General features: G+C 42.8%; 1 protein-coding gene across 6 annotated transcripts in view; it reads right to left on the minus strand.

The window, feature by feature from the left end:
- Positions 1-27,311, minus strand: part of HHLA2 (HHLA2 member of B7 family) — a 236,207-nt gene that overhangs the window by 82,308 nt on the left and 126,588 nt on the right. For all 6 annotated transcript variants that reach the window (XM_069757768.1, XM_069757767.1, XM_069757763.1 and 3 more), the window contains one exon: positions 10,171-10,410. In XM_069757768.1, the coding sequence (XP_069613869.1) occupies positions 10,171-10,410 (240 nt within the window). The remainder of the gene's footprint in view (positions 1-10,170; positions 10,411-27,311) is intronic.

The raw sequence follows: 27,311 nt of genomic DNA on the forward strand, positions 1-27,311 counted from the left end.
TGTGTTTTTTTTATATGTGTATGAGATATGGGAGGCTATATGGGGGCTCATACTATATTAGGATGCCATGTGGGAGCTCATACTGTATATAGGAGGCTATATAGGGACTCATACTGTATATAGGGGGTGCAGCAATGCCAGGTAGGTTAGAGTTACATTATAGCTCTACAGGCTTTGATTAGTACACCTGGCTAGCTCTGTATTCATCCAAATCAGTCTGCTTGGGAGGCTGAGCAGACTGGGTGTGTCTTGAAGTTGAAAATAAAAACAAGCCAGAATCTCTTCCAGAAAGGTCTGCACAGGCCGTGTGCACCAAGCTACAAGTATCAGTGGTTGCTATGTATGATAGCAGTTTTGTTTGACCGAACTGGGACTAGGTCAGTGGTATCTGAAGTAGTCAGTGTCTATTCTGTTTAGTTAGTGCCTGGACAACGCTATGGATTTAGGTTTATGATTTTGTTGTTTTGGTGCTGTGCAGCCAGTGGAAAGCAATAAAAAACATGTTTGGACCAAAACTGCATTGCCTATGTGAACACTACCTAAGGCCTAATGTCTACCAGAGCATGTGAATCCCTGCAGTGGCTAAGTGGTGGCTCGGATTCTATATGGAGAGGCTATATGGGGGCTCTCACTATATAGATAGGCAATCTGTGGCTCATACTGTAAATAGGAACTTTGAGTTCATAGAGAACTGGGCCGACTTCTCTGTTAGCTATAAGCTCTGTGGTAGGAATGAGATGCACCTCTATGGGGAGGGTGCAGCTGTGCTTGGGGAAAAAATAGTCAGATGAATGGACTGGCTTTTAAACTAGGACCTGGGGGAAGGGACGAGGGAGAGTATTTGTGCTAAAAAGGAGATAGCTAGAGAAGACAAAGAGAGTGAGACAGTAGGGGTTAATGAGGATTTGGGGGGCTGGTATATGCAAGGAAATTAGAGAGGTGAGTAGGAGTAACAAATGTGCTAATAGTATTAAATGTCTGCTGGCAAATGCAAGATGTCTGCAAACAAAACAAACGAATTGGAGACTTTCATGTAGGTCACAGAATATGATGTGGTGGGCATTTCGTAATCCTGGCTGGATGACAAACGTAGAGGGTTAACACTATATTCAGAAAGGACAGGAAAGACAAAAAAGGTGTAGGGGTCTGTATTTTCGTTAAATCCAACTTAAGATCTGTGCTCAATGACAACTTTAGTGAGAGCCGCAATAATGTAGAGTCAGTATGAGTAAATGTACACGGGGATAGCAATAATGGAAAGCTGCAAATTGGAGTTTGCGACAAGCCTCATAATAAAGCTGAACAGGTAGAGGATGAAATGCTGCAACAAATTAAAAAGGCAGCACATAATGCTAGGGTCCTTATTATGGGGGATTTTAACTTTCCCGGCATTCAATGGGACATAGAATCTTCTGGCTGTGCTAATAGCTGCAAGTTATTATCCTCTGTGAGTTGGTAGATGAACCAACCAGAGGAGATAATCAGCTGGATCTGGTTCTGTCAAATAGATACAATTTAAGATCTACAGGTCAGGGAGCATTTGGGAAGCAGTGACCATAACATGGTAAGTTTCGATGTAATTTTCAAACTGAGGGGAAATGCAAAAACCTGGAACTTTAGGAAAGCTGATTTCAACAAATTAAGGGAAGAGCTTAATCATGTAGACTGGAACCATGTCATGGTAACTGGGGATACCGAACATAAATGGGGCATCATTAAGAAAATACTACTAGAATCTTGTAGAAAACTTGTACTCTGGTAATAAAATGTCCAGGAATTAAAAGACACCATTATGGATAAATAAGACAGTACAAAGTTTAATAAGACAAAAACAAAGGACATTCAAAAGATTGATGGCCGAGTAAAGAGAAATAGCATTTGCAGAGTATAAAGATATCAATAAAAAATGTAAAAAAAACAAGCTAGCGATGTTATCTACAGATAAACAAATCGCCAGCGGCATTAAAATAAATCCCAACAATTTTTATAAATACATCAATGCCAAACAGAAAAAAAACGGATAGTATCAGCCCTTTTAAAGATGATAGAAACAAGATAATTATAGAGGACAAAGAAAAGGCTGAGAAATTAAACAGGCACTTTTCATCCCTGTTCACCAATGACCCATCTGTTCCAGTGATCATTCAACAAGGTAAAAATAAAGGTAAAAAAAGTTTGCTACCGGATATAACAAGTTTAACACAAAAAGAAGGTGGATCCGGGCAACTACCATCCGGTATGTCTGACATCAGTAGTGTGCAAAGGTTTTTAGGGGTTTATAAGAGATGACCTGTAGACATATATTTCAGAGAATAATATAACTAACAACCAGCATGGATTCATGAAAGATATGTTGGGTTTCTATGAGGAGGTAAGTGCAAATCTGGATGTTGATAATGCTACTGATGTGATATATCTGGACTTTGCAAAGTCATTTGATACTGTCCCACATGACAGACTTATACTCAAGCTACAGCAAGGACTGGGTTAAACTATATGCAGAAGGGTAAGGAATTGGCTAAATGACAGGAAACAAAGTCATCATAAACGGTGCATTCTCTAAATGGGATACAATATACAAAAATAGGTTGCACTCTATCTTGCTAAAGCATGTCAATGTGAAATATGTGACATTTGAATAGCAATATGGCTTTTGAGTTTTAGGAAAAATGTGACGCTTGGCATAGAATTTGGCCAAATTTTATGCTAAGCTAATACTCAAAAGCCGTATTGCTATTCAAATTTCACATATTTCATATTGACATGCTTTAGCACGATAGAGTGCAACTTTTTTTGTATATTGCATATGGAGGTAGCTGCTCCTGGTATGCACCTATTCACTCTAGTCTGGATGTGCCAGTCAGTTTTTTGTCATTTAAATGGGATATAGTCAGCAGTGGGGTACCCCAGGGATCTGTGCCAGGATCGACTATTTTTAACTACTTTATTAATTACCTTGTTGATGGGATTGAGAGTAAAGAGTCAGTCTTTGCTGACGACGTCAAACTATGTAGGATAATAAAATCTGACCTAGACATTACAATATTGCAAAGCAATCTGGATAAGATGTCTTAATGGGCAAACACTTGGCAAATGAGATTTAATGTAGATAAATATAGAGTAACTAGATGGTGGCCTGATTCTAACGCATTGGGTATTCTAGAATATACATGTCCACGTAGTATATTGCACAGCCCACGTAGTATATTGCCCAGTCACGTAGTATACTGCCCAGCCACGTATTAGTATATTGCACAGCCACGTAGTATATTGCACAGCCACGTAGTATATTGCCCAGTCACGTAGTATACTGCCCAGCCACGCAGTATATTGCCCAGCCACGTAGTATATTGCGCAGCCATGTAGTATATTGCCCAGCCACATAGTATATTGCCCAGTCACGTAGTATACTGCCAAGTCACGTAGTATATTGCCCAGTCACATAGTATACTGCCCAGCCACGTAGTTTATTGCACAGCCACGTAGTATATTGCACAGCCCACATAGTATATTTCCCAGTGACGTAGTATATTGCCCAGCCACGTAGTATATTGCCCAGCCATGTAGTATATTGCCCAGCCACGTAGTATATTGCCCAGCCACATAGTATACAGCACAGAGCCACGTAGTACATTGCATAAACCACGTAGTATATTGCCCAGTCACGTAGTATATTGCCCAGTCACGTAGTATATTGCCCAGCCACGTAGTATATTGCCCAGTCACGTAGTATACTGCCAAGCCACGTAGTATATTGCCCAGTCACATAGTATACTGTCCAGCCACGTAGTTTATTGCACAGCCACGTAGTATATTGCACAGCCCACATAGTATATTTCCCAGCGACGTAGTATATTGCCCAGCCACGTAGTATATTGCCCAGCCACATAGTATACAGCACAGAGCCATGTAGTACATTGCATAGCCCACGTAGTATATTGCCCAGTCACGTAGTATATTGCCCAGTCACGTAGTATATTGCCTAGTGACTTAGTATTCAGCACAGAGCCACGTAGTATATTGCCCAGCCACATAGTATATTGGCCAGTCACGTAGTATATTGCCCAGCCACATAGTATATTGCTTAGACATGTAGGTATATAACACTGCCCACGCAGTATTTAGCAGTGTGGGCACCATATGCCTGTTAAAAAAAATATATATATAGTTATATTCTCACCCCGGGATCCAGCGAAGCTGTGTGATGCGGCCGTCATCTTCCGTTCCCAGGACGCATTGCGAAATTACCCAGATTACTCGAAATTAAGTCTTCTGGGTAAGTTCGCAATACATCTCTGGGAACGGAAGATGGCGGCCGGCGCGAGCGCATCGTCCGACGACGGAGAGTGAGTATAGCAGGTTTTTTGTTTTTTTTATTATTTTTAACATTACATCTTTTTACTATTGATGCTGCATAGGCAGCATCAATAGTAAAAACTTGGTCACACAGGGTTAATAGCAGCGGTAACAGAGTGCGTTACCCGCGGCATAACGTGGTCCGTCACCGCTGCCATTAACCCTGTGTGAGCGGTGACTGGAGGGGAGTATGGAGTGGAGCGCCGGGGACACTGATTGCGGTGAGTATGGAGCGGAGCGCCGGGGACACTGCGGGGAGCGGGGAGTATGGAGCGGAGCGCCGGGGATGCTGACTGCGGGGAGTATGGAGTGGAGCGCTGGGGACACTGACTGCGGGGAGTATGGAATGGAGCACCGGGGACACTGCAGAGAGCGGGGAGTATGGAGCGGAGCGCCGGGGACACTGACTGCGGGGAGTATGGAGCGGAGTGCCGTTGACACTGACTGCGGAGCACCGGGGACACTGACTGCAGGGAGCGGGGAGTAAGGAGCGGCCATTTTCTTCTGGACTGTGCCCGTCGCTGATTGGTCGTGGCTATTTTGCCGCGACCAATCAGCGACTTGGATTTCCATGATAGACAGAGGCCGCGACCAATGAATATCCGTGACTGACAGAATGACAGAAAGACGGAAGTGACCCTTAGACAATTATATATATATAGATGCCCCTAGGACAGAGTTATCCCATTGCTACATATACATTAAATGGAAGTATACTCAGGAATACAGAACAGAAGGACTTGGGTATTCTGGTTACTGGTAGGATGAGCAGCTGTACTCAATGTCAAGCAGCAGCCGCAAAAGCAAACAAGATTTTAGGATGTATAAAAAGAGAGATAAAATCCTGCCATCCCAACATATTGTTAATCCTTTATAAATCACTTGTGAGGCCACATCTAGAATATGGGATCCAGTTTTGGGCTCCACATTTTAAGAAGGATATTTAGAATTAGAGTCAGTTCAAAGACGAGAAACTAGATTAGAGATTTGGAAAAGTTGTGCTAGTTTAGCTTAGAAAAAAGACGCCTCAGAGGAGATCTCATTTACATGTATAAATATAGGTGTGGTCAGTACAAAGGACTGCATATGACCTCTTCCTTCTAAAGACCATACTAAGGACCAGGGGGGGGAAGAAAGGGGATTTCGGCAGCTAATAGGAAAGGGTTCTTTACTGTTAGATCAGTCAGACTGTGGAATGCCCTACTACAAGAGGTAGTAAGGAAGCAATTCCGAAACGTGCGTCGGGGAGTGCGCTGTGCCGGCACATTGACTGATCCTTAAAGGTATATGCCTCTGGTAAATGTTTTTATATCGCACTTTTGCACCTTAGCACTTTATAGGTTGGTTACTTGCCTGTATGGGTTCCCTTGCACTATGGCAGTTTGATTTTACCCTCCTGATATTTGTGAGGGGGTTTCACGATATGCGCCAGAACTTTTATCAATCATCATTTGTTGTCACTTTTATTATTAATTATTGATTTTTGTTTTTTTCCCTGGTCCATATATTATTATTGGTTGATTAATCATGATCTATCTATTTTTATATAAAAATTATTTCTGGGTCCGCCATCTCATTGACATATTTTTAATATATTAATTACTATATTTTATGTATCTGTTGATCCGTGCACAAGCACTTGCTTTTTAATATTTAGTGTTACTCTATTGCCACTTTGTATAAATAAAGGCACTTTTATTTTAAATACTTTTGAAGTCCGATATTCCTTTAGTTCTATGTTTTGGGATATTCTTTCCTTCTGTATACACTTTAGTGGTTCCCACTCTCTTTTTCTAGCACACCTGACAATCTATACCTTGATGTATATATATATTTTATTTGTTGATATCTCTTTGTGGCTGTGACTTTTATAAGATTATCAGGTGTACGATTTTTTGATAAGAGGTAGTAATGGCAGACAATATAACAGTTTTTAAAAGAGGGCTGAATGATTTCCTCAATACACATAACAGAGTTATAGTTAATTTAGTGACAAAATGTACAATTGGTGGAGAAAGGTTGAACTTAATGGACTTAGGTCTTTTTTTTCAACCTATGTGACTGTGGGGCTCATACAGGAGGCTATGTGGGGCCTCATACTGTATAGAGGGGCAATGTGAAGGCTCATATTTTATATAGAGACACTATATGGGACTCATACTGTATATAAGGGTTATATGGGGGCTCAAACAGTTGCGTCCATATATATTTGGACAGAGACAACATTTTTCTCATTTTGGTTATAGACATTACCATAATGAATGTTAAACAAAACAATTCAGATGCAGTTGAAGTTCAGACTTTCAGCTTTCATTTGAGGGCATCCACATTAAAATTGGATGAAGGGTTTAGGAGTTTCAGCTCCTTAACATGTGCCACCCTGTTTACTTTCAAAAGTAATTGGACAGATTCAATAATTTTAAATAAAATGTTCATTTTTAGTACTTGGTTGAAAACCCTTTGTGGGCAATGACTGCCTGAAGTCTTGAACGCATGGACATCACCAGTCGCTGTGTTTCCTCCTTTTTGATGCTCTGCCAGGCCTTCACTGCGGTGGTTTTCAGTTGCTGTTTGTTTGTGGGCCTTTCTGTCTGAAGTTTAGTCTTTAACAAGTGAAATGCATGCTCAATTGGGTTGAGATCAGGTGACTGACTTGGCCATTCAAGAATATTCCACTTCTTTGCTTTAATAAACTCCTGGGTTGCTTTGGCTTTATGTTTTGGGTCATTGTCCATCTGTAATATGAAATGACGACCAATCAGTTTTTCTGCATTTGGCTGGATCTGAGCACACAGTATGTCTCAGAATACCTCAGAATTCATTCGGCCGTGTCACATCATCAATAAACTCTAGTGACCCAGATGCCCAAGCCATCACACTGCCTCCTCCGTGTTTTACAGATGATGTGGTATGCTTTGGATCATGAGCTGTACCACGCCTTCGCCATACTTTTCTCTTTCCATCATTCTGGTAGAAGTTGTTCTTGATTTCATCTGTCCAAAGAATGTTCTTCCAGAACTGTGCTGGCTTTTTTAGATGTTTTTTTTAGCAAAGTCCAGTCTAGCCTTTTTATTCTTGATGCTTATGAGTGGCTTGCACCGTGCAGTGAACCCTCTGTATTTACTTTCATGCAGTCTTCTCTTTATGGCAGATTTGGATATTGATTCACCTACCTCCTGGAGAGTGTTGTTCACTTGGTTGGCTGTTGTGAAGGGGTTTCTCTTCACCATGGAGATTATTCTGCGATCCTCCACCACTGTCGTCTTCCGTGGACGCCCAGGTCTTTTTGCATTGATGAGTCCACCAGTGCTTTCTTTCTTTCTCAGGATGTATCAAACTGTAGATTTTTCCACTCCTAATATTGTAGCAATTTCTCGTATGGGTTTTTTCTGTTTTCGCAGCTTAAGGATGGCTTGTTCCACCTGCATGGAGAGCTCCTTTGACCGCATGTTTACTTCACAGCAAAACCTTCCAAATGCAAGCACCACATCTCAAATCAACCCCAGGCCTTTTATCTGCTTAATTGAGAATGACATAACGAAGGGATTACCCACACCTGTCCATGAAATAACCTTGGAGTCAATTGTTCAATTACTTTTGGTCCCTTTAAAAACAGGGTGGCACATGTTAAGGAGCTGAAACTCCTAAACCTTTCATCCAATTTTAATGTGGATACCCTCAAATGAAAGCTGAAAGTCTGAACTTCAACTGCATCTGAATTGTTTTGTTTAAAATTCATTGTGGTAATGTCTATAACCAAAATTAGAAAAATGTTGTCTCTGTCCAAATATATATGGACGTAACTGTATGTCAGCATACTTAATTCTGCTCAATATTAAGTGATAATATTAATGTAAAATTATAATGATAATGTTAATTAATATGTTAATATTAATATTGAGCAGAATTAATTTCAGCCTATTGGCTAGCCCCTCCACAAATGTTGCGGTCTCTCATGTAGCCCCTCGTGAAAATTGGCCCAGGATGGGAGGACATTATTAAATAAAGGGCTCCAGGATGGGGTACATTATAACAAGAAAGAGTCAGGATGGGGAGACATAAAATAATTAAAAGAGCCCCAAGATGTTGGGCATTATTAAATAAAGGGACCCAGTATGCAGGACATTACAGGAAGGGACCAGTAAGGAGTACATTATCAAATAAAGAGCCTAGGATGGGGACACAACAGGAAGACAAGGTCCCAGGATGGGGGGGGGATATTATTAATCCCAAGTCTGTTTTCACTTTCCCGACCAGGTCATTTTTTTCAATTATAACCAGTGTCACTTTATGTGGGAAGAATTCTTGAGCTTTTCAATATATTCCAATGTTTCTGAGATTTTTTTTCATGGTGTACCCCATGTTTGTAGTAAATTTTGGTTTCTACGATTCAAGTTTACTTATGAACATACTGAAAATTTTTTACAAAAATGTGAACATTTTCCAGTTTTCAAACTTTTAATTTTTGTGCCCTTAAACCAGGTAGTTATACAACACAAAATAATAAATAACATTTACCACATACCTACTTCAAATCAGCATCATTTAAAAAAAATGTTGTTAGGAAGTAGGAAGAGTTAAAACTTTATCAGCTAAATTTATAAAAACAAATTTTTTTAGCGCCCACATAACATTTGAATGTGACTTTAAGGGGCCTATATGACCGGAAATACCCGAAAGTGATACCATTATAAAAGCTGCACCCCTCAAGGTACTCAAAATCACATTCAAGAAGTTTATTAACCCTTTAGGTGCTTCACATGAATTACAGCAAAAAGGAAGGAAAAAATTGAAACTTAATATTTCTCACAAAAAAATAATGCTTTAGCCAAAAATTGTACATTTTCACAAAAGTAACAGGAGAAACAGGAGAGTAACAGAAGAAAATGTACTGTTCAATTTGTTGTGCAATTGCTCCCATATGTGGTGGAAAACTACTGTTTGGGCGCACGGCAGGACTCGTAAACCATTTGAATTTTGGTTCACAAAATTAACCACTGATGTAAAAAGAGATTGGATGTAAGACATGAACACTTCTGAGCATTTTATCTTTTTCTTTTTTTTGCTATGATTTATTTAATGATTGACTAAACTATTATAATTCACAGGTGCAAAGAGATATTCTCATCACAGAAAAATATGGTAAAGGAGATGCTAGTTATAGACTCATAGAATGGTAGAGTTGGAAGGGACCTCCTGGGTCATCTGGTCCAACACCCTGCTCAATGCAGGATTCACTAAATCATCTCAGACAGATGTCTGTCCAGCCTAGTTATATAGATATATACCTGATAAATGCAGATTTTACCTATCCTATAACAAGGGGACCTGTCCCATTCAAACTACTGCCATGGCCGCTGTGAATAGAAAGTTATTATATATGCCTACATTTACTTACTATAGGAGTGCCAAGTATAAAAGTGATCAGAGCTGCAAATGCCCAAATTCCAGACAGTCTCAATACAAGTTGAAATAAGGAATCAGGGTAACCCCCATTGTGGAGATAGGTATGGGTCCCTCAAATGGCACCTGCAGCTCTCATATTTACGCCTTACCCTCTGGATAAGGCATACATATCTGTGATGAGGATACACCTTAGGATTCAGTTCACAAGTGATTAGGCAACGCAAACCAACATTTTTTTAATATGTTATACATCTTACAAATTTTAACCTGTGTGTGAAAAACGCTATTTGCAGCTAACAAAAGATATGAAGACATACAGTTGAAGCAACATAGAAAAAGGATTTCACAATGCAGAAAGTTGACATTCATTAATGCTGTAGGCAAAATTAAGATGAAAGCAAATCTTACCCTTCATTGTCCAGGTCCCTGTCCAGCTGCTTTGTAAAGAGGAGTGGTCAACTGTGCACTGATATTTCAGACTATTATTTCGGACAGGATAGGTGCTATGAGTGCTTTCATCTTCTTGAACCTTTAGGTCATCTTCATACCACTTTATCATAAAGCCTTCCGAAAAAGGGGCAGTAACAGTGCATGTGAGATTTATCCGATCATTATCATCCCGATTATATCCCATTGTGTGTTGAAGATCTGTAAGACATATGATATTACTACTGAATGCGACCCTTGGAAAAAAAAACTCTCAAAGCCCCCTGTGGTTTTCACATTGCATTTTTTGCAGTGGAAAGAATGAGAATTGTAGACTATTAATGTGATTAATAAACTGTGACCCTGAGGCTAGAGATGTCTGCTGTTCTTGGAATGATCCTATGAGATGTTTGTGGCTTCCAAAATAAGTTGTTAGTGCCTTCTAAGAGTGTTTTTTTTTTGGGGAAACTTGTGTTTAAAACTATGGACCGAATGATCAAGACCGGCATTGTTCACACCAGTCTTGATGAGGGAGTGTGGCGGAGCTGAAGGTTAAAAGGTGCATGCCTCTTAAAAGAGGTGTGCACCTCCGGACACCTCACCAGAAATCTTACACCAGTCACAGGTACGCCACATCTTGTCAGGATGTCACCACACTGTTCTGTCTTCATTCCGCCCAACTCTGCACATTTTGGGAATCTGACCGAGACTGGCTTGAAAACACCAAAAGTCTTAAAAGTTTTGTTCACTTTAAAAGGGAACCTGTCATGTTTTATAATGCTATTAACCTAATACAGGGTTAATTTGCAGGTTAATAGCGTTATCAAGGTTCCCAGCTGCTGTACTGAAAGCGAGGCACAGCACCCGTGAGGAAAAGAACTTTATTTCTACCGAGATCCAATAACTAGTACAAATTCAAACCAGTATCATAGAGGTTGTGTATCCACTGAAACAGCACAAAACCTATAAATATGATACACAAATGAGATTTTAGAAAATATTTTTTTATTTAATTATAAGGCATAACAAAGAAAAGGACTAAAGGGAAAAACAACAGGTGGGAAAAATGTGCAAGGGAGTACTGGATAAGTATATGCACCAATAAAGTATTAACAAACACCAATGATAAAATCACAAACACGATCCAAATATAGGCATAATAAATAATGATGGATTGACTTGACTGTCTATACATAAATGATTAAATAATTAATTAAATAATCTAAGTTCCTGATACACTACAAACCTAAAGTGCATCAAATGTGCTGGATCACTGTGAGACAAGGTCAGAGGTGTGTAGGATAAAGTGCAAAGTTGGCAAGAATAAAGAATTGGAACCACTGACTAACAGGGAGCACAGTGTAGATGGTTAACAGAGTAAATAATACTACCACGGGTTAATAGAAGTGTCCAGTAAAACAAAATCACATCCATATTAGGGGTGACTCATAGCAATAAAAGCATGGTAAGTGTTATGACCTGGTGGTGAGGACAATAATGGACCTGGTGGTTAAGAGCACACGGAATGACCTGATAGTTACTAATAATAGAGGACAAGCTCTGAGACGTGGGAACTCTGCTGACCGCAATCCCTAATCCTATCACACACACTAGAAATAGCCGTGGATTGCTCCTAACGCTCCCTATGCAACTCATCACAGCCTAAGGAACTAGCTAGCTCTAAAGATAGAAAAATAAAGGCTACCTTGCCTCAGAGAAATTCCCCAAAGAAACAGGCAGCCCCCCACATATAATGACTGTGAGTTAAGATGAAAATTACAAACACAGAGATGAAATAGATTTAGCAAAGTGAGGCCCGACTTACTGAACAGACAGAGGATAGGAAAGGTAACTTTACGGTCAGCACAAAAAACTACAAAAAGACCACGCAGAGGGCGCAAAGAGACCCTCCGCACCGACTCACGGTGCGGAGGCGCTCTCTCTGCGTCCCAGAGCTTCCAGCAAGCAAGACAAAAATCAAAATAGCAAGCTGGACAGAAAAAATAGCAAACAGAGAAAAACAAGCAGGAACTTAGCTTCTGCTGGGAAGACAGGTCACAAGAACGATACAGGAGCGAACTAGACCAATACTGGAACATTGACAGGTGGCATGGAGCAATGATCTAGGTGGAGTTCAATAGAGCAGCCAGCTAACGAATTAACCTCGTCACCTGTGGAAGGAACCACAGAAGCCGCAACCCCACTCACAACCACCAGAGGAAGCCCATGGACAGAACCGGCCGAAGTACCATTCATGACCACAGGAGGGAGCTTAACAACAGAATTCACAACAGTACCCCCCCCCCCCTTGAGGAGGGGTCACCGAACCCTCACCAGAGCCCCCAGGCCGACCAGGACGAGCCAAATGAAAGGCACGAACCAGATCGGCAGCATGAACATCAGAGGCAAAGACTCAGGAATTATCTTCCTGACCATAACCCTTCCACTTGACCAGGTACTGGAGTTTCCGTCTCGAAATACGAGAATCCAAAATCTTCTCCACCACATACTCCAACTCCCCCTCAACCAACACCGGGGCAGGAGGATCAACGGATGGAACCACAGGCGCCACGTATCTCCGCAACAACGACCTATGGAATACATTATGGATGGCAAAAGAAGCTGGAAGGGTCAAACGAAATGACACAGGATTAACCCCTTCAAGACCCAGCCTATTTTGACCTTAAAGACCTTGCCGTTTTTTGCAATTCTGACCAGTGTCCCTTTATGAGGTAATAACTCAGGAACGCTTCAACGGATCCTAGCGGTTCTGAGATTGTTTTTTCGTGACATATTGGGCTTCATGTTAGTGGTAAATTTAGGTCAATAAATTCTGCATTTATTTGTGATAAACACGGAAATTTGGCGAAAATTTTGAAAATTTCGCAATTTTCACATTTTGAATTTTTATTCTGTTAAACCAGAGAGATATGTGACACAAAATAGTTAATAAATAACATTTCCCACATGTTTACTTTACATCAGCACAATTTTGGAAACAAAATTTTTTTTTGTTAGGAAGTTATAAGGGTTAAAATTCGACCAGCGATTTGTCATTTTTACAACGAAATTTACAAAACCATTTTTTTTAGGGACCACCTCACATTTGAAGTCAGTTTGAGGGGTCTATATGGCTGAAAATACCCAAAAGTTACACCATTCTAAAAACTGCACCCCTCAAGGTACTCAAAACCACATTCAAGAAGTTTATTAACCCTTCAGGTGCTTCACAGAAGCAGAAGCAACATGGAAGGAAAAAATGAACATTTAACTTTTTAGTCACAAAAATTATCTTTTAGCAACAATTTTTTTATTTTCCCAATGGTAAAAGGAGAAACTGAACCACGAAAGTTGTTGTCCAATTTGTCCTGAGTACGCTGATACCTCATATGTGGGGGTAAACCACTGTTTTGGCGCACGGCAGGGCTTGGAAGGGAAGGAGCGCCATTTGACTTTTTGAATCAAAAATTGGCTCCACTCTTTAGCGGATACCATGTCACGTTTGGAGAGCCCCCGTGTGCCTAAAAATTGGAGCTCCCCCACAAGTGACCCCATTTTGGAAACTAGACGCCCCAAGGAACTTATCTAGATGCATAGTGAGCACTTTGAACCCCCAGGTGCTTCACAAATTGATCCGTAAAAATGAAAAAGGACTTTTTTTTCGCAAAAAAATTCTTTTAGCCTCAATTTTTTCATTTTCACATGGGCAACAGGATAAAATGGATCCTAAAATGTGTTGGGCAATTTCTCCTGAGTACACCAATACCTCACATGTGGAGGTAAACCACTGTTTGGGCACATGGTAAGGCTCGGAAGGGAAGGAGCGCCATTTGACTTTTTGAATGAAAAATTATTTCCATCGTTAGCGGACACCATGTCGCGTTTGGATAGCTCCTGTGTGCCTAAACATTGGCGCTCCCCCACAAGTGACCCCATTTTGGAAACTAGACCCCCCAAGGAACTAATTTAGATGCCTAGTGAGCACTTTAAACCCTCAGGTGCTTCACAAATTGATCTGTAAAAATGAAAAAGTAATTTTTTTTCACAAAAAAATTCTTTTCGCCTCAATTTTTTCATTTTCACATGGGCAGTAGGATAAAATGGATCATAAAATTTGTTGGGCAATTTCTCCCGAGTACGCCGATACCTCATATGTGGGGGTAAACCACTGTTTGGGCACTCGGCAGGGCTCGGAAGAGAAGGCGCGCCATTTGACTTTTTGAATGGAAAATTAGCTCCAATTGTTAGCGGACACCATGTCGCGTTTGGATAGCTCCTGTGTGCCTAAACATTGGCGCTCCCCCACAAGTGACCCCATTTTGGAAACTAGACCCCCCAAGGAACTAATTTAGATGCCTAGTGAGCACTTTAAACCCTCAGGTGCTTCACAAATTGATCTGTAAAAATGAAAAAGTAATTTTTTTTCACAAAAAAATTCTTTTCGCCTCAATTTTTTCATTTTCACATGGGCAGTAGGATAAAATGGATCATAAAATTTGTTGGGCAATTTCTCCCGAGTACGCCGATACCTCATATGTGGGGGTAAACCACTGTTTGGGCACTCGGCAGGGCTCGGAAGAGAAGGCGCGCCATTTGACTTTTTGAATGGAAAATTAGCTCCAATTGTTAGCGGACACCATGTCGCGTTTGGAGAGCCCCTGTGTGCCTAAACATTGGAGCTCCCCCACAAGTGACCCCATTTTGGAAACTAGACCCCCCAAGGAACTTATCTAGATGCATATTGAGCACTTTAAACCCCCAGGTGCTTCACAGAAGTTTATAACGCAGAGCCATGAAAATAAAAAATAATTTTTCTTTCCTCAAAAATTATTTTTTAGCCTGGAATTTCCTATTTTGCCAAGGATAATAGGAGAAATTGGACCCCAAATATTGTTGTCCAGTTTGTCCTGAGTACGCTAATACCCCATATGTGGGGGTAAACCACTGTTTGGGCGCACGGCAGGGCTCGGAAGGGATGGCACGCCATTTGGCTTTTTAAATGGAAAATTAGCTCCAATCATTAGCGGACACCATGTCACGTTTGGAGAGCCCCTGTGTGCCTAAACATTGGAGATCCCCCAGAAATGACACCATTTTAGAAACTAGACCCCCAAAGGAACTAATCTAGATGTGTGGTGAGGACTTTGAACCCCCAAGTGCTTCACAGAAGTTTATAACGCAGAGCCATGAAAATAAAAAAAAAAATTATTTTCTCAAAAATGATCTTTTAGCCTGCAATTTTTTATTTTCCCAAGGGTAACAGGAGAAATTTGACCCCAAAAGTTGTTGTCCAGTTTCTCCTGAGTACGCTGATATCCCATATGTGGGGGTAAATCACTGTTTGGGCACATGCCGGGGCTCGGAAGTGAAGTAGTGACGTTTTGAAATGCAGACTTTGATGGAATGCTCTGTGGGCGTCACGTTGCATTTGCAGAGCCCCTGATGTGGCTTAACAGTAGAAACCCCCCACAAGTGACCCCATTTTGGAAACTAGACCCCCAAAGGAACTTATCTAGATGTGTGGTGAGCACTTTGAACCCCCAAGTGCTTCATAGAAGTTTATAATGCAGAGCCGTGAAAATAATAAATACGTTTTCTTTCCTCAAAAATAATTATTTAGCCCAGAATTTTTTAATTTTCCCAAGGGTAACAGGAGAAATTTGACCCCAATATTTGTTGTCCAGTTTCTCCTGAGTACGGTGATACCCCATATGTGGGGGTAAACTACTGTTTGGGCACATGCCGGGGCTTGGAATTGAAGTAGTGACGTTTTGAAATGCAGACTTTGATGGAATGCTCTGCGGGCGTCACGTTGCGTTTGCAGAGCCCCTGATGTGCCTAAACAGTAGAAACCCCCCACAAGTGACCCCATTTTGGAAACTAGACCCTGAAAGGAACTTATCTAGATGTGTGGTGAGCACTTTGAACCCCCAAGTGCTTCATAGAAGTTTATAATGCAGAGCCGTGAAAATAATAAATACGTTTTCTTTCCTCAAAAATAATTATTTAGCCCAGAATTTTTTATTTTCCCAAGGGTTACAGGAGAAATTGGACCCCAAAAGTTGTTGTCCAGTTTCTCCTGAGTACGCTGATACCCCATATGTGGGGGTAAACCACTGTTTGGGCACACGTCGGGGCTCAGAAGGGAAGTAGTGACTTTTGAAATGCAGACTTTGATGGAATGGTCTGCGGGTGTCACGTTGCGTTTGCAGAGCCCCTGGTGTGCCTAAACAGTAGAAACCCCCCACAAGTGACCCCATTTTAGAAACTAGACCCCCCAAGGAACTTATCTAGATATGTGGTGAGCACTTTGAACCCCCAAGTGCTTCACAGACGTTTACAACGCAGAGCCGTGAAAATAAAAAATCATTTTTCTTTCCTCAAAAATTATGTTTTAGCAAGCATTTTTTTAGATTCACAAGGGTAACAGGAGAAATTGGACCCCAGTAATTGTTGCGCAGTTTGTCCTGAGTATGCTGGTACCCCATATGTGGGGGTAAACCACTGTTTGGGCACACGTCAGGGCTCGGAAGTGAGGGAGCACCATTTGACTTTTTGAATACGAGATTGGCTGGAATCAATGGTGGCGCCATGTTGCGTTTGGAGACCCCTGATGTGCCTAAACAGTGGAAACCCCTCAATTCTAACTCCAACACTAACCCCAACACACCCCTAACCCTAATCCCAACTGTAGCCATAATCCTAATCACAACCCTAACCCCAACACACCCCTAACCACAACACTAACCCCAACACACCCCTAACCCTAACCACAACCCTAATTCCAACCCTAACCCTAAGGCTATGTGCCCACATTGCGGATTCGTGTGAGATATTTCCGCACCATTTTTGAAAAATCTGCGGGTAAAAGGCACTGTGTTTTACCTGCGGATTTTCCGCGGATTTCCAGTGTTTTTTGTGCGGATTTCACCTGCGGATTCCTATTGAGGAACAGGTGTAAAACGCTGCGGAATCCGCACAAAGAATTGACATGCTGCGGAAAATACAACGCAGCGTTTCCGCGCGGTATTTTCCGCACCATGGGCACAGCGGATTTGGTTTTTCATATGTTTACATGGTACTGTAAACCTGATGGAACACTGCTGCGAATCCGCAGCCAAATCCGCACCGTGTGCACATGGCCTAATTCTAAAGGTATGTGCACACGCTGCGGAAAACGCTGCGGATCCGCAGCAGTTTCCCATGAGTGTACAGTTCAATGTAAACCTATGGGAAACAAAAATCGCTGTGCACATGCTGCGGAAAAACTGCACGGAAACGCAGCGGTTTACATTCCGCAGCATGTCACTTCTTTGTGCGGATTCCGCAGCGGTTTTACAACTGCTCTAATAGAAAATCGCAATTGTAAAACCGCAGTGAAATGCGCAGAAAAAAACGCGGTAAATCCGCCATAAATCCGCAGCGGTTTAGCACTGCGGATTTATCAAATCCGCAGCGGAAAAATCCGCAGAGGACCAGAATACGTGTGCACATTCCTAACCCTAACCCTAGCCCTAACCCTAACCCTACCCCTACCCCTAACCCTACCCCTAACCCTAACCCTACCCCTAGCCCTACCCCTAACCCTACCCCTAACCCTAACCCTAACCTTAACCCTAACCCTACCCCTAACCCTAACCCTATTCTAACATTAGTGGAAAAAAAAAAAATTCTTTATTTTTTTATTGTCCCTACCTATGGGGGTGACAAAGGGGGGGGGTCATTTATTATTTTTTTTATTTTGATCACTGAGATAGATTATCTCAGTGATCAAAATGCACTTTGGAACGAATCTGCCGGCCGGCAGATTCGGCGGGCGCACTGCGCATGCGCCCGCCATTTTGGAAGATGGCGGCGCCCGGGAGAAGACGGACGGGACCACGGCTGGATCGGTAAGTATGATGGGGTGGGGGGGGACCACGGGGGGGGGATCGGAGCATGGGGGGGGGAATCGGAGCGCGGGAGGGGTGGAACGGAGCGCGGGGGGCGTGGAATGGAGCACGGGGGGCTGGAATGGAGCACGGGGGGGTGGAACGGAGCACGGGGGGGTGGATCGGAGTGCAGGGGGGGTGATTGGAGCACGGGGGGGTGATTGGAGCACGGGGGGAGCGGACACGAGCACGGGGGGGAGCGGACACAGGGCGGAGGGGAGCCGGAGCAGTGTACCGGCCAGATCGGGGGGGTGGGGGGGCGATCGGAGGGGTGGGGTGGGGGCACACTAGTATTTCCAGCCATGGCCGATGATATTTCAGCATCGGCCATGGCTGGATTGTAATATTTCACCCGTTATAATGGGTGAAATATTACAAATCGCTCTGATTGGCAGTTTCACTTTCAACAGCCAATCAGAGCGATCGTAGCCACGAGAGGGTGAAGCCACCCCCCCTGGGCTAAACTACCACTCCCTCTGTCCCTGCAGATCGGGTGAAATGGGAGTTAACCCTTTCACCCGATCTGCAGGGACGCGATCTTTCCATGACGCCGCATAGGCGTCATGGGTCGGAATGGCACCGACTTTCATGACGCCTACGTGGCGTCATGGGTCGGGAAGGGGTTAAGAACCTCAGAAATCTTATACGGACCAATGAAACGAGGCTTAAACTTAGGAGAGGAAACCTTCATAGGAACATAACGAGACGACAACCAAACCAAATCCCCAACACGAAGTCGGGGACCCACACAGCGCTGGCGGTTAGCGAAACGTTGAGCCTTCTCCTGGGACAATGTCAAATTGTCCACCACATGAGTCCAAATCTGCTGCAACCTATCCACCACAGTATCTACACCAGGACAGTCCGAAGACTCAACCTGCCCTGAAGAGAAACGAGGATGGAAACCAGAATTGCAGAAAAGCGGCGAAACCAAAGTAGCCGAGCTGGCCCGATTATTAAGGGCGAACTCAGCCAAAAGCAAAAAGGACACCCAATCATCCTGATCAGCAGAAACAAAGCATCTCAGATATGTTTCCAAAGTCTGATTAGTACGTTCGGTTTGGCCATTTGTCTGAGGATGGAAAGCCGAGGAAAAAGACAAATCAATGCCCATCCTAGCACAAAAGGATCGCCAAAACCTCGAAACAAACTGGGAACCTCTGTCCGAAACGATGTTCTCCGGAATGCCATGTAAACGAACCACATGCTGGAAAAACAACGGCACCAAATCAGATGAGGAAGGCAATTTAGACAAGGGTACCAAATGGACCATCTTAGAGAAGCGATCACAAACCACCCAAATGACCGACATCTTTAGAGAGACAGGGAGATCCGAAATAAAATCCATAGAAATATGCGTCCAGGGCCTCTTCGGGACCGGCAAGAGCAAAAGCAACCCACTGGCACGAGAACAGCAGGGCTTAGCCTGAGCACAAGTCCCACAGGACTGCACAAAAGAACGCACATCCCGCGACAAAGACGGCCACCAAAAGGATCTAGCCACCAAATCTCTGGTACCAAAGATTCCAGGATGACCAGCCAACACCGAACAATGAACCTCAGAGATAACTCTACTAGTCCATTTATCAGGGACAAACAGTTTCTCCGCTGGGCAACGGTCAGGTCTATCAGCCTGAAATTTTTGCAGCACCCGCCGCAAATCAGGGGAGATGGCAGACAAAATTACCCCCTCTTTGAGAATACCCGCCGGCTCAGGAACACCCGGAGAGTCGGGCACAAAACTCCTTGACAGGGCATCAGCCTTCACATTCTTAGAGCCCGGAAGGTACGAAACCACAAAATCAAAACGGGAGAAAAATAGCGACCAACGAGCCTGTCTAGGATTCAACCATTTGGCAGACTCGAGATAAGTCAAATTCTTGTGATCCGTCAAGACCACCACGCGATGTTTGGCTCCTTCAAGCCAATGACGCCACTCCTCGAATGCCCACTTCATGGCCAACAACTCTCGATTGCCAACATCATAATTGCGCTCAGCAGGTGAAAACTTTCTAGAAAAGAAGGCACATGGTTTCATCACCGAGCCATCAGAACTTCTTTGCGACAAAACAGCTCCTGCTCCAATCTCAGAAGCATCAACCTCGACCTGAAACGGGAGCGAAACATCTGGCTGGCACAACACAGGGGCAGAAGAAAAACGACGCTTCAACTCCTGAAAAGCTTCCACAGCCGCAGAAGACCAATTGACCACATCAGCACCCTTCTTGGTCAAATCAGTCAACGGTTTAGCAACACTAGAAAAATTACTGATGAAGCGACGATAAAAATTAGCAAAGCCCAGGAACTTTTGCAGACTCTTCACAGATGTCTTGAAAAAATAAAGAGCTAGCACTCGACAAATACATAAAGTTTCTTGATGGTGCTAGTGAACGGGATCCAAAGACCCCCAGTAACTGAAGAAAAAACAAAACACTGCACTCATCCAGTTCAAATGCGTTAAGGTGAAAAAGTTTATTGAAGACGTGAGGGCAAAAACAGTAAGGCAGCAAGTTTCAGCAAGTTTTAACGTTTCGGCCACTCAGTGGCCTTGTTCACAAATGGTGCTGTAACAAGAAGATAAAAATATAATGTATGAACAAAATATATACATAGTGTACAAAATATATACAAGATTATTTACAAGGGAGGTATAGGAACTAGAACCCATGTCATGTCATGTAGAGGAAAGAAATAGGTTCTGCTGATCCTGTCACCGATAGTACAACCAAAGGATATAAAGAAAGGAGGTTGGGTTTATAGAGGATAGGATCTCCACAGATGGAGGGATCTGGTAAGAGGTTTATAAACATACCCTTAGGAACTGTTTGTGATACGTCGTGTAAGTATAGGGACAAAGTAATATGTAGCCAGGTACGGGTAGTCCGGCTGTGTCCTATATGGAATGAACATAAGAAGTTTGTTGCTGGAGAAGTAAATGGAGCAACCAATCCACATAAATGGAATAAAATAAAACAAAACAAAAGTATAACGAGCCATAAGAGGTCAGAGTAATGTATATACATATGTATAGATATATATATATAGATCTATATGAGAGTAATTACCCTGATGACGGATTGAATTGTTCTATTATGCAATGGTCAGGAACTGTAGTATAGTCCAGTGATAAATTTGAGACATCTGTCCAAGGTCAGGTTGGCTGTAATCTATATGGTATAGGGATGTATACACTATATAAGTGCTAAGATAGACCAGTAAAGCCAGTAAATCAGCATAGTTGCTACCTGGATTGTTACGTTGGTTATTTATATGGCACAGCAGGCTCGAGGTTTCCAGCAGAGGAAATGGGGTGCGGCCGGGAATGTTAAAAGTTCCTTCATGCCGTGTCTGTCACCTTAGTAAGGACCTATGTGCCTATAGAAGGTATGAGCAGGGATACATAGCGTCATATAATGTCCGACCAGAGGTACTTATCTTAAAAGCCGATACCAGTCTCACAGTCATTGGTGATGCAATGGATGCGCGGTCCGGGGTTGCACAATCCGCAGCTGGAGGTGCCGTGGGATGCGCCGACACAGACAGTGTCTAGGCGGTAGGAGCGGCGGTAACTGGACTCCAAAGTGTGGAGTTTTTAAAGGCCACAACCGGTCATGTGACCGGAAGGAGGGGAAGCCCGCCCGCACCTGCGCATTAGCCTAGAAGAGGTCAATGCGACAAGCGTCTGCGTATGGGGCTTGTGTGTCCGGCATCTGCGCATTGAAGGGAAAAGATGGCGCCTGCGCAGGACATCGTCTAAGGAGACACGGCGCAAGAAAGGTGTGCGCATGCGTAAAAATACTAAAGAGGCCGGATCTGTCGGGCGCAACAGCGCTAAAGGGTAGAACTACTTATGTATAACTGTCTCAGAAGGCACAGCGCAAAAGAGGTGTCCGCATGTGTAAAAGTCCTACAGAGGCCGAATCAGCCAGGCGCAACAGTGCTAAGGGGGAGAGCTACTTATGTATATACTGTATTAGGGGAGCCAGGAGCTAGATAACTCTATTGAAATAGTGATATAATGGGCACTGGTATAAGCTAACTAGGAAGAAAACTGGGAAAAAAAGGGGGGTCCTAGTCTTAATGGCTTATCCCCATAAGGGTATGAAGTGGCGGTATGTATCATATGTAGGTATGAAGACATATAGCTAGAGGAAAAGAAAAAAACAGAAGTATGATAGGATACATAGGAGTGCAGTATCATAATAGTAGCACTATAAAAGAGAGAATATATTGCCATTATTCACAACATGATGGTAATATGGTAGGAGTCCAAACCAACAATGATTATTCATAAGGAACCTGAGTTGAGTAGGTAGGTAAAACCATGGGTAAAACAAAAAATAAAAAATAAAAACTAATGAAAAAAATAAATAAAAATAAAAAATAAAAAATAAAAAAATAAAAAAGGAAAAAAAAAAAAAAAAAAAAAAAAAAAAAAAAGGGAACAAAAGGCTAAATGAAACTTAGGGAGCTCCTAAAGGGTATGTCTCTTACCATCCAGTGGAAATACGATACGAATTCTAACTGTGCAGTGGGTTAGTTTGCCTAAGGGAAAGAAAATCCGGTTAAGATAGCCAATCCAACTCCCTATTGAGTCCTTTAGGATGAAGTGTGTCAAGTGTGTAAATCCAGAAGGATTCCCTCTGTTTAAGTAATTGAATATGGTTCCCTCCTCGCCTAGGGCGATGGACTTTTTCAATAACCTGAAAGCGTAATTGTGCTATTGTGTGGTTGGCTTCTTTAAAGTGGAATGGTAGTGGCAACCAGGTCTTACCACATCTAATAGTAGATTTGTGGCTTGAGATCCTACTTTTGATGGCCTGGGTGGTCTCACCCACATAAAGCAAACCACATGGGCACTTAATGATATATATTACAAAGTTGGAGTTACAAGTGTGGTATTCCTTGATCGAGAAGGCCTTACCAGTGCGTGGGTGAAGAAACTCATTACCTTTTATGACGTTTGAGCAACACATGCAACTGAGGCAGGGAAAAGTGCCAGTTCTTTTCTGGCCTGAAAGTGTCAAGAGTGATGGTGTTTTAGATGTACCCAGGTCGGCCCGTACCACCTTGTCTTTTACATTCTGGGGTCGTCGCATGCTCATAAGGGGAGGGTCCTTGAAAATAGGAATGTTGGGGTATGCCTTGGACAACAGTGGCCAATGACCCCGAATCAGGTTGTGTATTCTGTGCATGGTAGGGTGGTGATTATGAACAAACTGAAGTCTAGGGTTCTTGACACCAGTAGGAACTGCAACTTCAGTACTGAGGACTTTAGAGGATTCTAACTCAAGAAGTTTGGTCGGGTAATTCCGGGCCTTAAATTTGTTAGACATTTCCTGAACTCTATTGTTCCTAGTTACTGGGTCGGAAACAATTCTGGCTACCCTTTTGAATTGGGACCTAGGGAGGCTATCCCGGGTAGGTTTGGGGTGGCAACTATTGTAGAGTAACAGGCTGTTACAGTCAGTAGGTTTCACAAATAGGTCCGTACTCAAATTCCCAAATGTGTCTTTCAAGATTTTAGTGTCAAGAAAAGCAATTTCCTTGTTATGGTGTATCAATGTGAATGTCAGCTCTGGTCTAACACCGTTCATTGTTCTAAAAAATTCTTGTAGAGTGGTCTGATCACCTTTCCATATACAGAAAATGTCATCTATATACCTGTACCATGTAAGGGCATGTTGTTGGAACATAGAGTTGGGGTATATATGTGTGCGCTCAAAATGATCCATATACAAATTTGCATATGCCGGGGCCACATTGGACCCCATGGCAGTACCGCATGTTTGTAAAAAGAAGTCATCTTCAAACATGAAGAAGTTCTCCCTAAGGACAAGATTCAGTAGGTCAAGGCACAGTTCTAATAGGTTCGGGTCCATATTGGCCTCACGAAGAGTAAGTGTTACCGCCTCAATCCCCTTGTCGTGTTCAATTGAGGTGTACAGACTATTAACGTCTAAAGTACACAAGATACTGTCAGGAGGAATGTTATTGATTCTGCGAATTTTGTTCAGGAAGTCACCTGTATCTAAAATGTAGGATTTGGTAGAGCGAGCATGGGGGGTGAGAATTTTTTCTAGAAAAATAGATAATGGATTCAATATTGAGTTGGTAGATGCCACTATAGGGCGACCAGGGGGATTATGGAGATCCTTGTGGATTTTGGGTAGGATATATAATACCGGGGTCACAGGGTGGTGATTTATGAGGTATGTTCTAGTTTTCGCATCTATAGTTTTGAGTTGTTGGTGTTTATCTAGAACGGAGGTAATCTTCTGACGTATGTTGTAGGTGGGGTCAGTTTGTAATTTCCTATATGTGGAGGAATCTGAGAGTTGGCGTCTAACTTCCGCAGTATACTGGTTTCTATTCATAACAACTGTGGCACCCCCTTTATCAGCCGGCTTAATAATAATGTTCTTATTGTTACTCAGTGAGCCCAAGGCTTGTCTCTCAGCGGTATTCAGGTTGTGTTGAACTGGGAGAAGACCCAGGTGTTGATCATGAAGAGTATTTTTAATGTCTCTGTCCAAGAGACTAATGAAAGTTTCTGCTGCATGATATGATTTGGGTGGCATGAATGTACTGGGGTTCCTGAGTCCTAAAGAGTTGATGCTGATTTTGGGTGTATCCGGGTTGGGTGCGGCACCTGTGGTGTTATCCCTACTAGGAGGGTTAACCTCAAAATGTACCTTCAATCTTATGCTTCTATAGAAGCGTTGAAGGTCTTTTTCTAGCTGAAAAGAGTCCCACCTTGGTGTGGGACAAAAAGACAAACCCATATTGAGAACCTTCAACTCAAGGGGGGACAAAGAATAATCAGATATATTGATTACCGAGTTTGGACTCCTACCTGGGACCTCAGGGTCATGTGTCGGTCTGGTGCTCTTCCTCCTCGACCTCCTGGTAGGCGTCCGTTTGGTCCTAAAAAACGAGGGCCTGGTGAAGTCATCTCGCTGCCAGATCCTGCTGAGGAACCATCCGCTGGTGAGGATCCCCCTGAGTGGTAATTCCCTCTTGGTGTCCGACGAAAACGCTGGCGTGATTGTCGGGGAAATGGGTCCTCCCATTTGTAAACCTTATTCGTGAGGTAGTCCTCGGTGTCTCTCTGGAATTTAGTTCTTTTTCTCTCCTCCAGAGTTTTCTGGTGGGTTGACAGAATGGAGTCCACTTTACCCTTTAGCGTTGAAAACTCGGTGTTGCTCAGAGTTGTTGTTAACTGGGTTTCAATTGAAGTGATTTTCTCCTCCGTTGTTTTAATAGCCTCTTGGAGGTACTCAATGGTTAGCAGAATAATGTCGAAGGAACATTTATTGAGGATTTTCTGAAAGGTGGTGCAATATTTCTCGTTGTCTGCAAATAGGGTGGGTCTCAGATTACACCGTAGTCCTCGTGGTATCTTTCCCTGGCGGTGGTATTCACCCAGTGTGGCACAGTGTAGATCAAATGAAATTAGTTTCTTTCTCTCCTTCTCCCAATCCCTTGTCTTGATATCCTTGCTCGGGATATGTAAAAAATCGGTATTTGATCTTATTTTAGACAGGATGGTTGAACCAGTGGCATCGTCATAGACATAGGTCTCGGATGACATGAGTCCGGTCGGTGCTGAAAACTCCAAAACTAGATACTTGAAAAAATAAAGAGCTAGCACTCGACAAATACATAAAGTTTCTTGATGGTGCTAGTGAACGGGATCCAAAGACCCCCAGTAACTGAAGAAAAAACAAAACACTGCACTCATCCAGTTCAAATGCGTTAAGGTGAAAAAGTTTATTGAAGACGTGAGGGCAAAAACAGTAAGGCAGCAAGTTTCAGCAAGTTTTAACGTTTCGGCCACTCAGTGGCCTTGTTCACAAATGGTGCTGTAACAAGAAGATAAAAATATAATGTATGAACAAAATATATACATAGTGTACAAAATATATACAAGATTATTTACAAGGGAGGTATAGGAACTAGAACCCATGTCATGTCATGTAGAGGAAAGAAATAGGTTCTGCTGATCCTGTCACCGATAGTACAACCAAAGGATATAAAGAAAGGAGGTTGGGTTTATAGAGGATAGGATCTCCACAGATGGAGGGATCTGGTAAGAGGTTTATAAACATACCCTTAGGAACTGTTTGTGATACGTCGTGTAAGTATAGGGACAAAGTAATATGTAGCCAGGTACGGGTAGTCCGGCTGTGTCCTATATGGAATGAACATAAGAAGTTTGTTGCTGGAGAAGTAAATGGAGCAACCAATCCACATAAATGGAATAAAATAAAACAAAACAAAAGTATAACGAGCCATAAGAGGTCAGAGTAATGTATATACATATGTATAGATATATATATATAGATCTATATGAGAGTAATTACCCTGATGACGGATTGAATTGTTCTATTATGCAATGGTCAGGAACTGTAGTATAGTCCAGTGATAAATTTGAGACATCTGTCCAAGGTCAGGTTGGCTGTAATCTATATGGTATAGGGATGTATACACTATATAAGTGCTAAGATAGACCAGTAAAGCCAGTAAATCAGCATAGTTGCTACCTGGATTGTTACGTTGGTTATTTATATGGCACAGCAGGCTCGAGGTTTCCAGCAGAGGAAATGGGGTGCGGCCGGGAATGTTAAAAGTTCCTTCATGCCGTGTCTGTCACCTTAGTAAGGACCTATGTGCCTATAGAAGGTATGAGCAGGGATACATAGCGTCATATAATGTCCGACCAGAGGTACTTATCTTAAAAGCCGATACCAGTCTCACAGTCATTGGTGATGCAATGGATGCGCGGTCCGGGGTTGCACAATCCGCAGCTGGAGGTGCCGTGGGATGCGCCGACACAGACAGTGTCTAGGCGGTAGGAGCGGCGGTAACTGGACTCCAAAGTGTGGAGTTTTTAAAGGCCACAACCGGTCATGTGACCGGAAGGAGGGGAAGCCCGCCCGCACCTGCGCATTAGCCTAGAAGAGGTCAATGCGACAAGCGTCTGCGTATGGGGCTTGTGTGTCCGGCATCTGCGCATTGAAGGGAAAAGATGGCGCCTGCGCAGGACATCTGCGGATTGTGCAACCCCGGACCGCGCATCCATTGCATCACCAATGACTGTGAGACTGGTATCGGCTTTTAAGATAAGTACCTCTGGTCGGACATTATATGACGCTATGTATCCCTGCTCATACCTTCTATAGGCACATA

The sequence above is a fragment of the Ranitomeya imitator genome, chromosome 3 (genome assembly GCF_032444005.1).
Source record: "Ranitomeya imitator isolate aRanImi1 chromosome 3, aRanImi1.pri, whole genome shotgun sequence".
Lineage (NCBI taxonomy): Eukaryota > Metazoa > Chordata > Amphibia > Anura > Dendrobatidae > Ranitomeya > Ranitomeya imitator.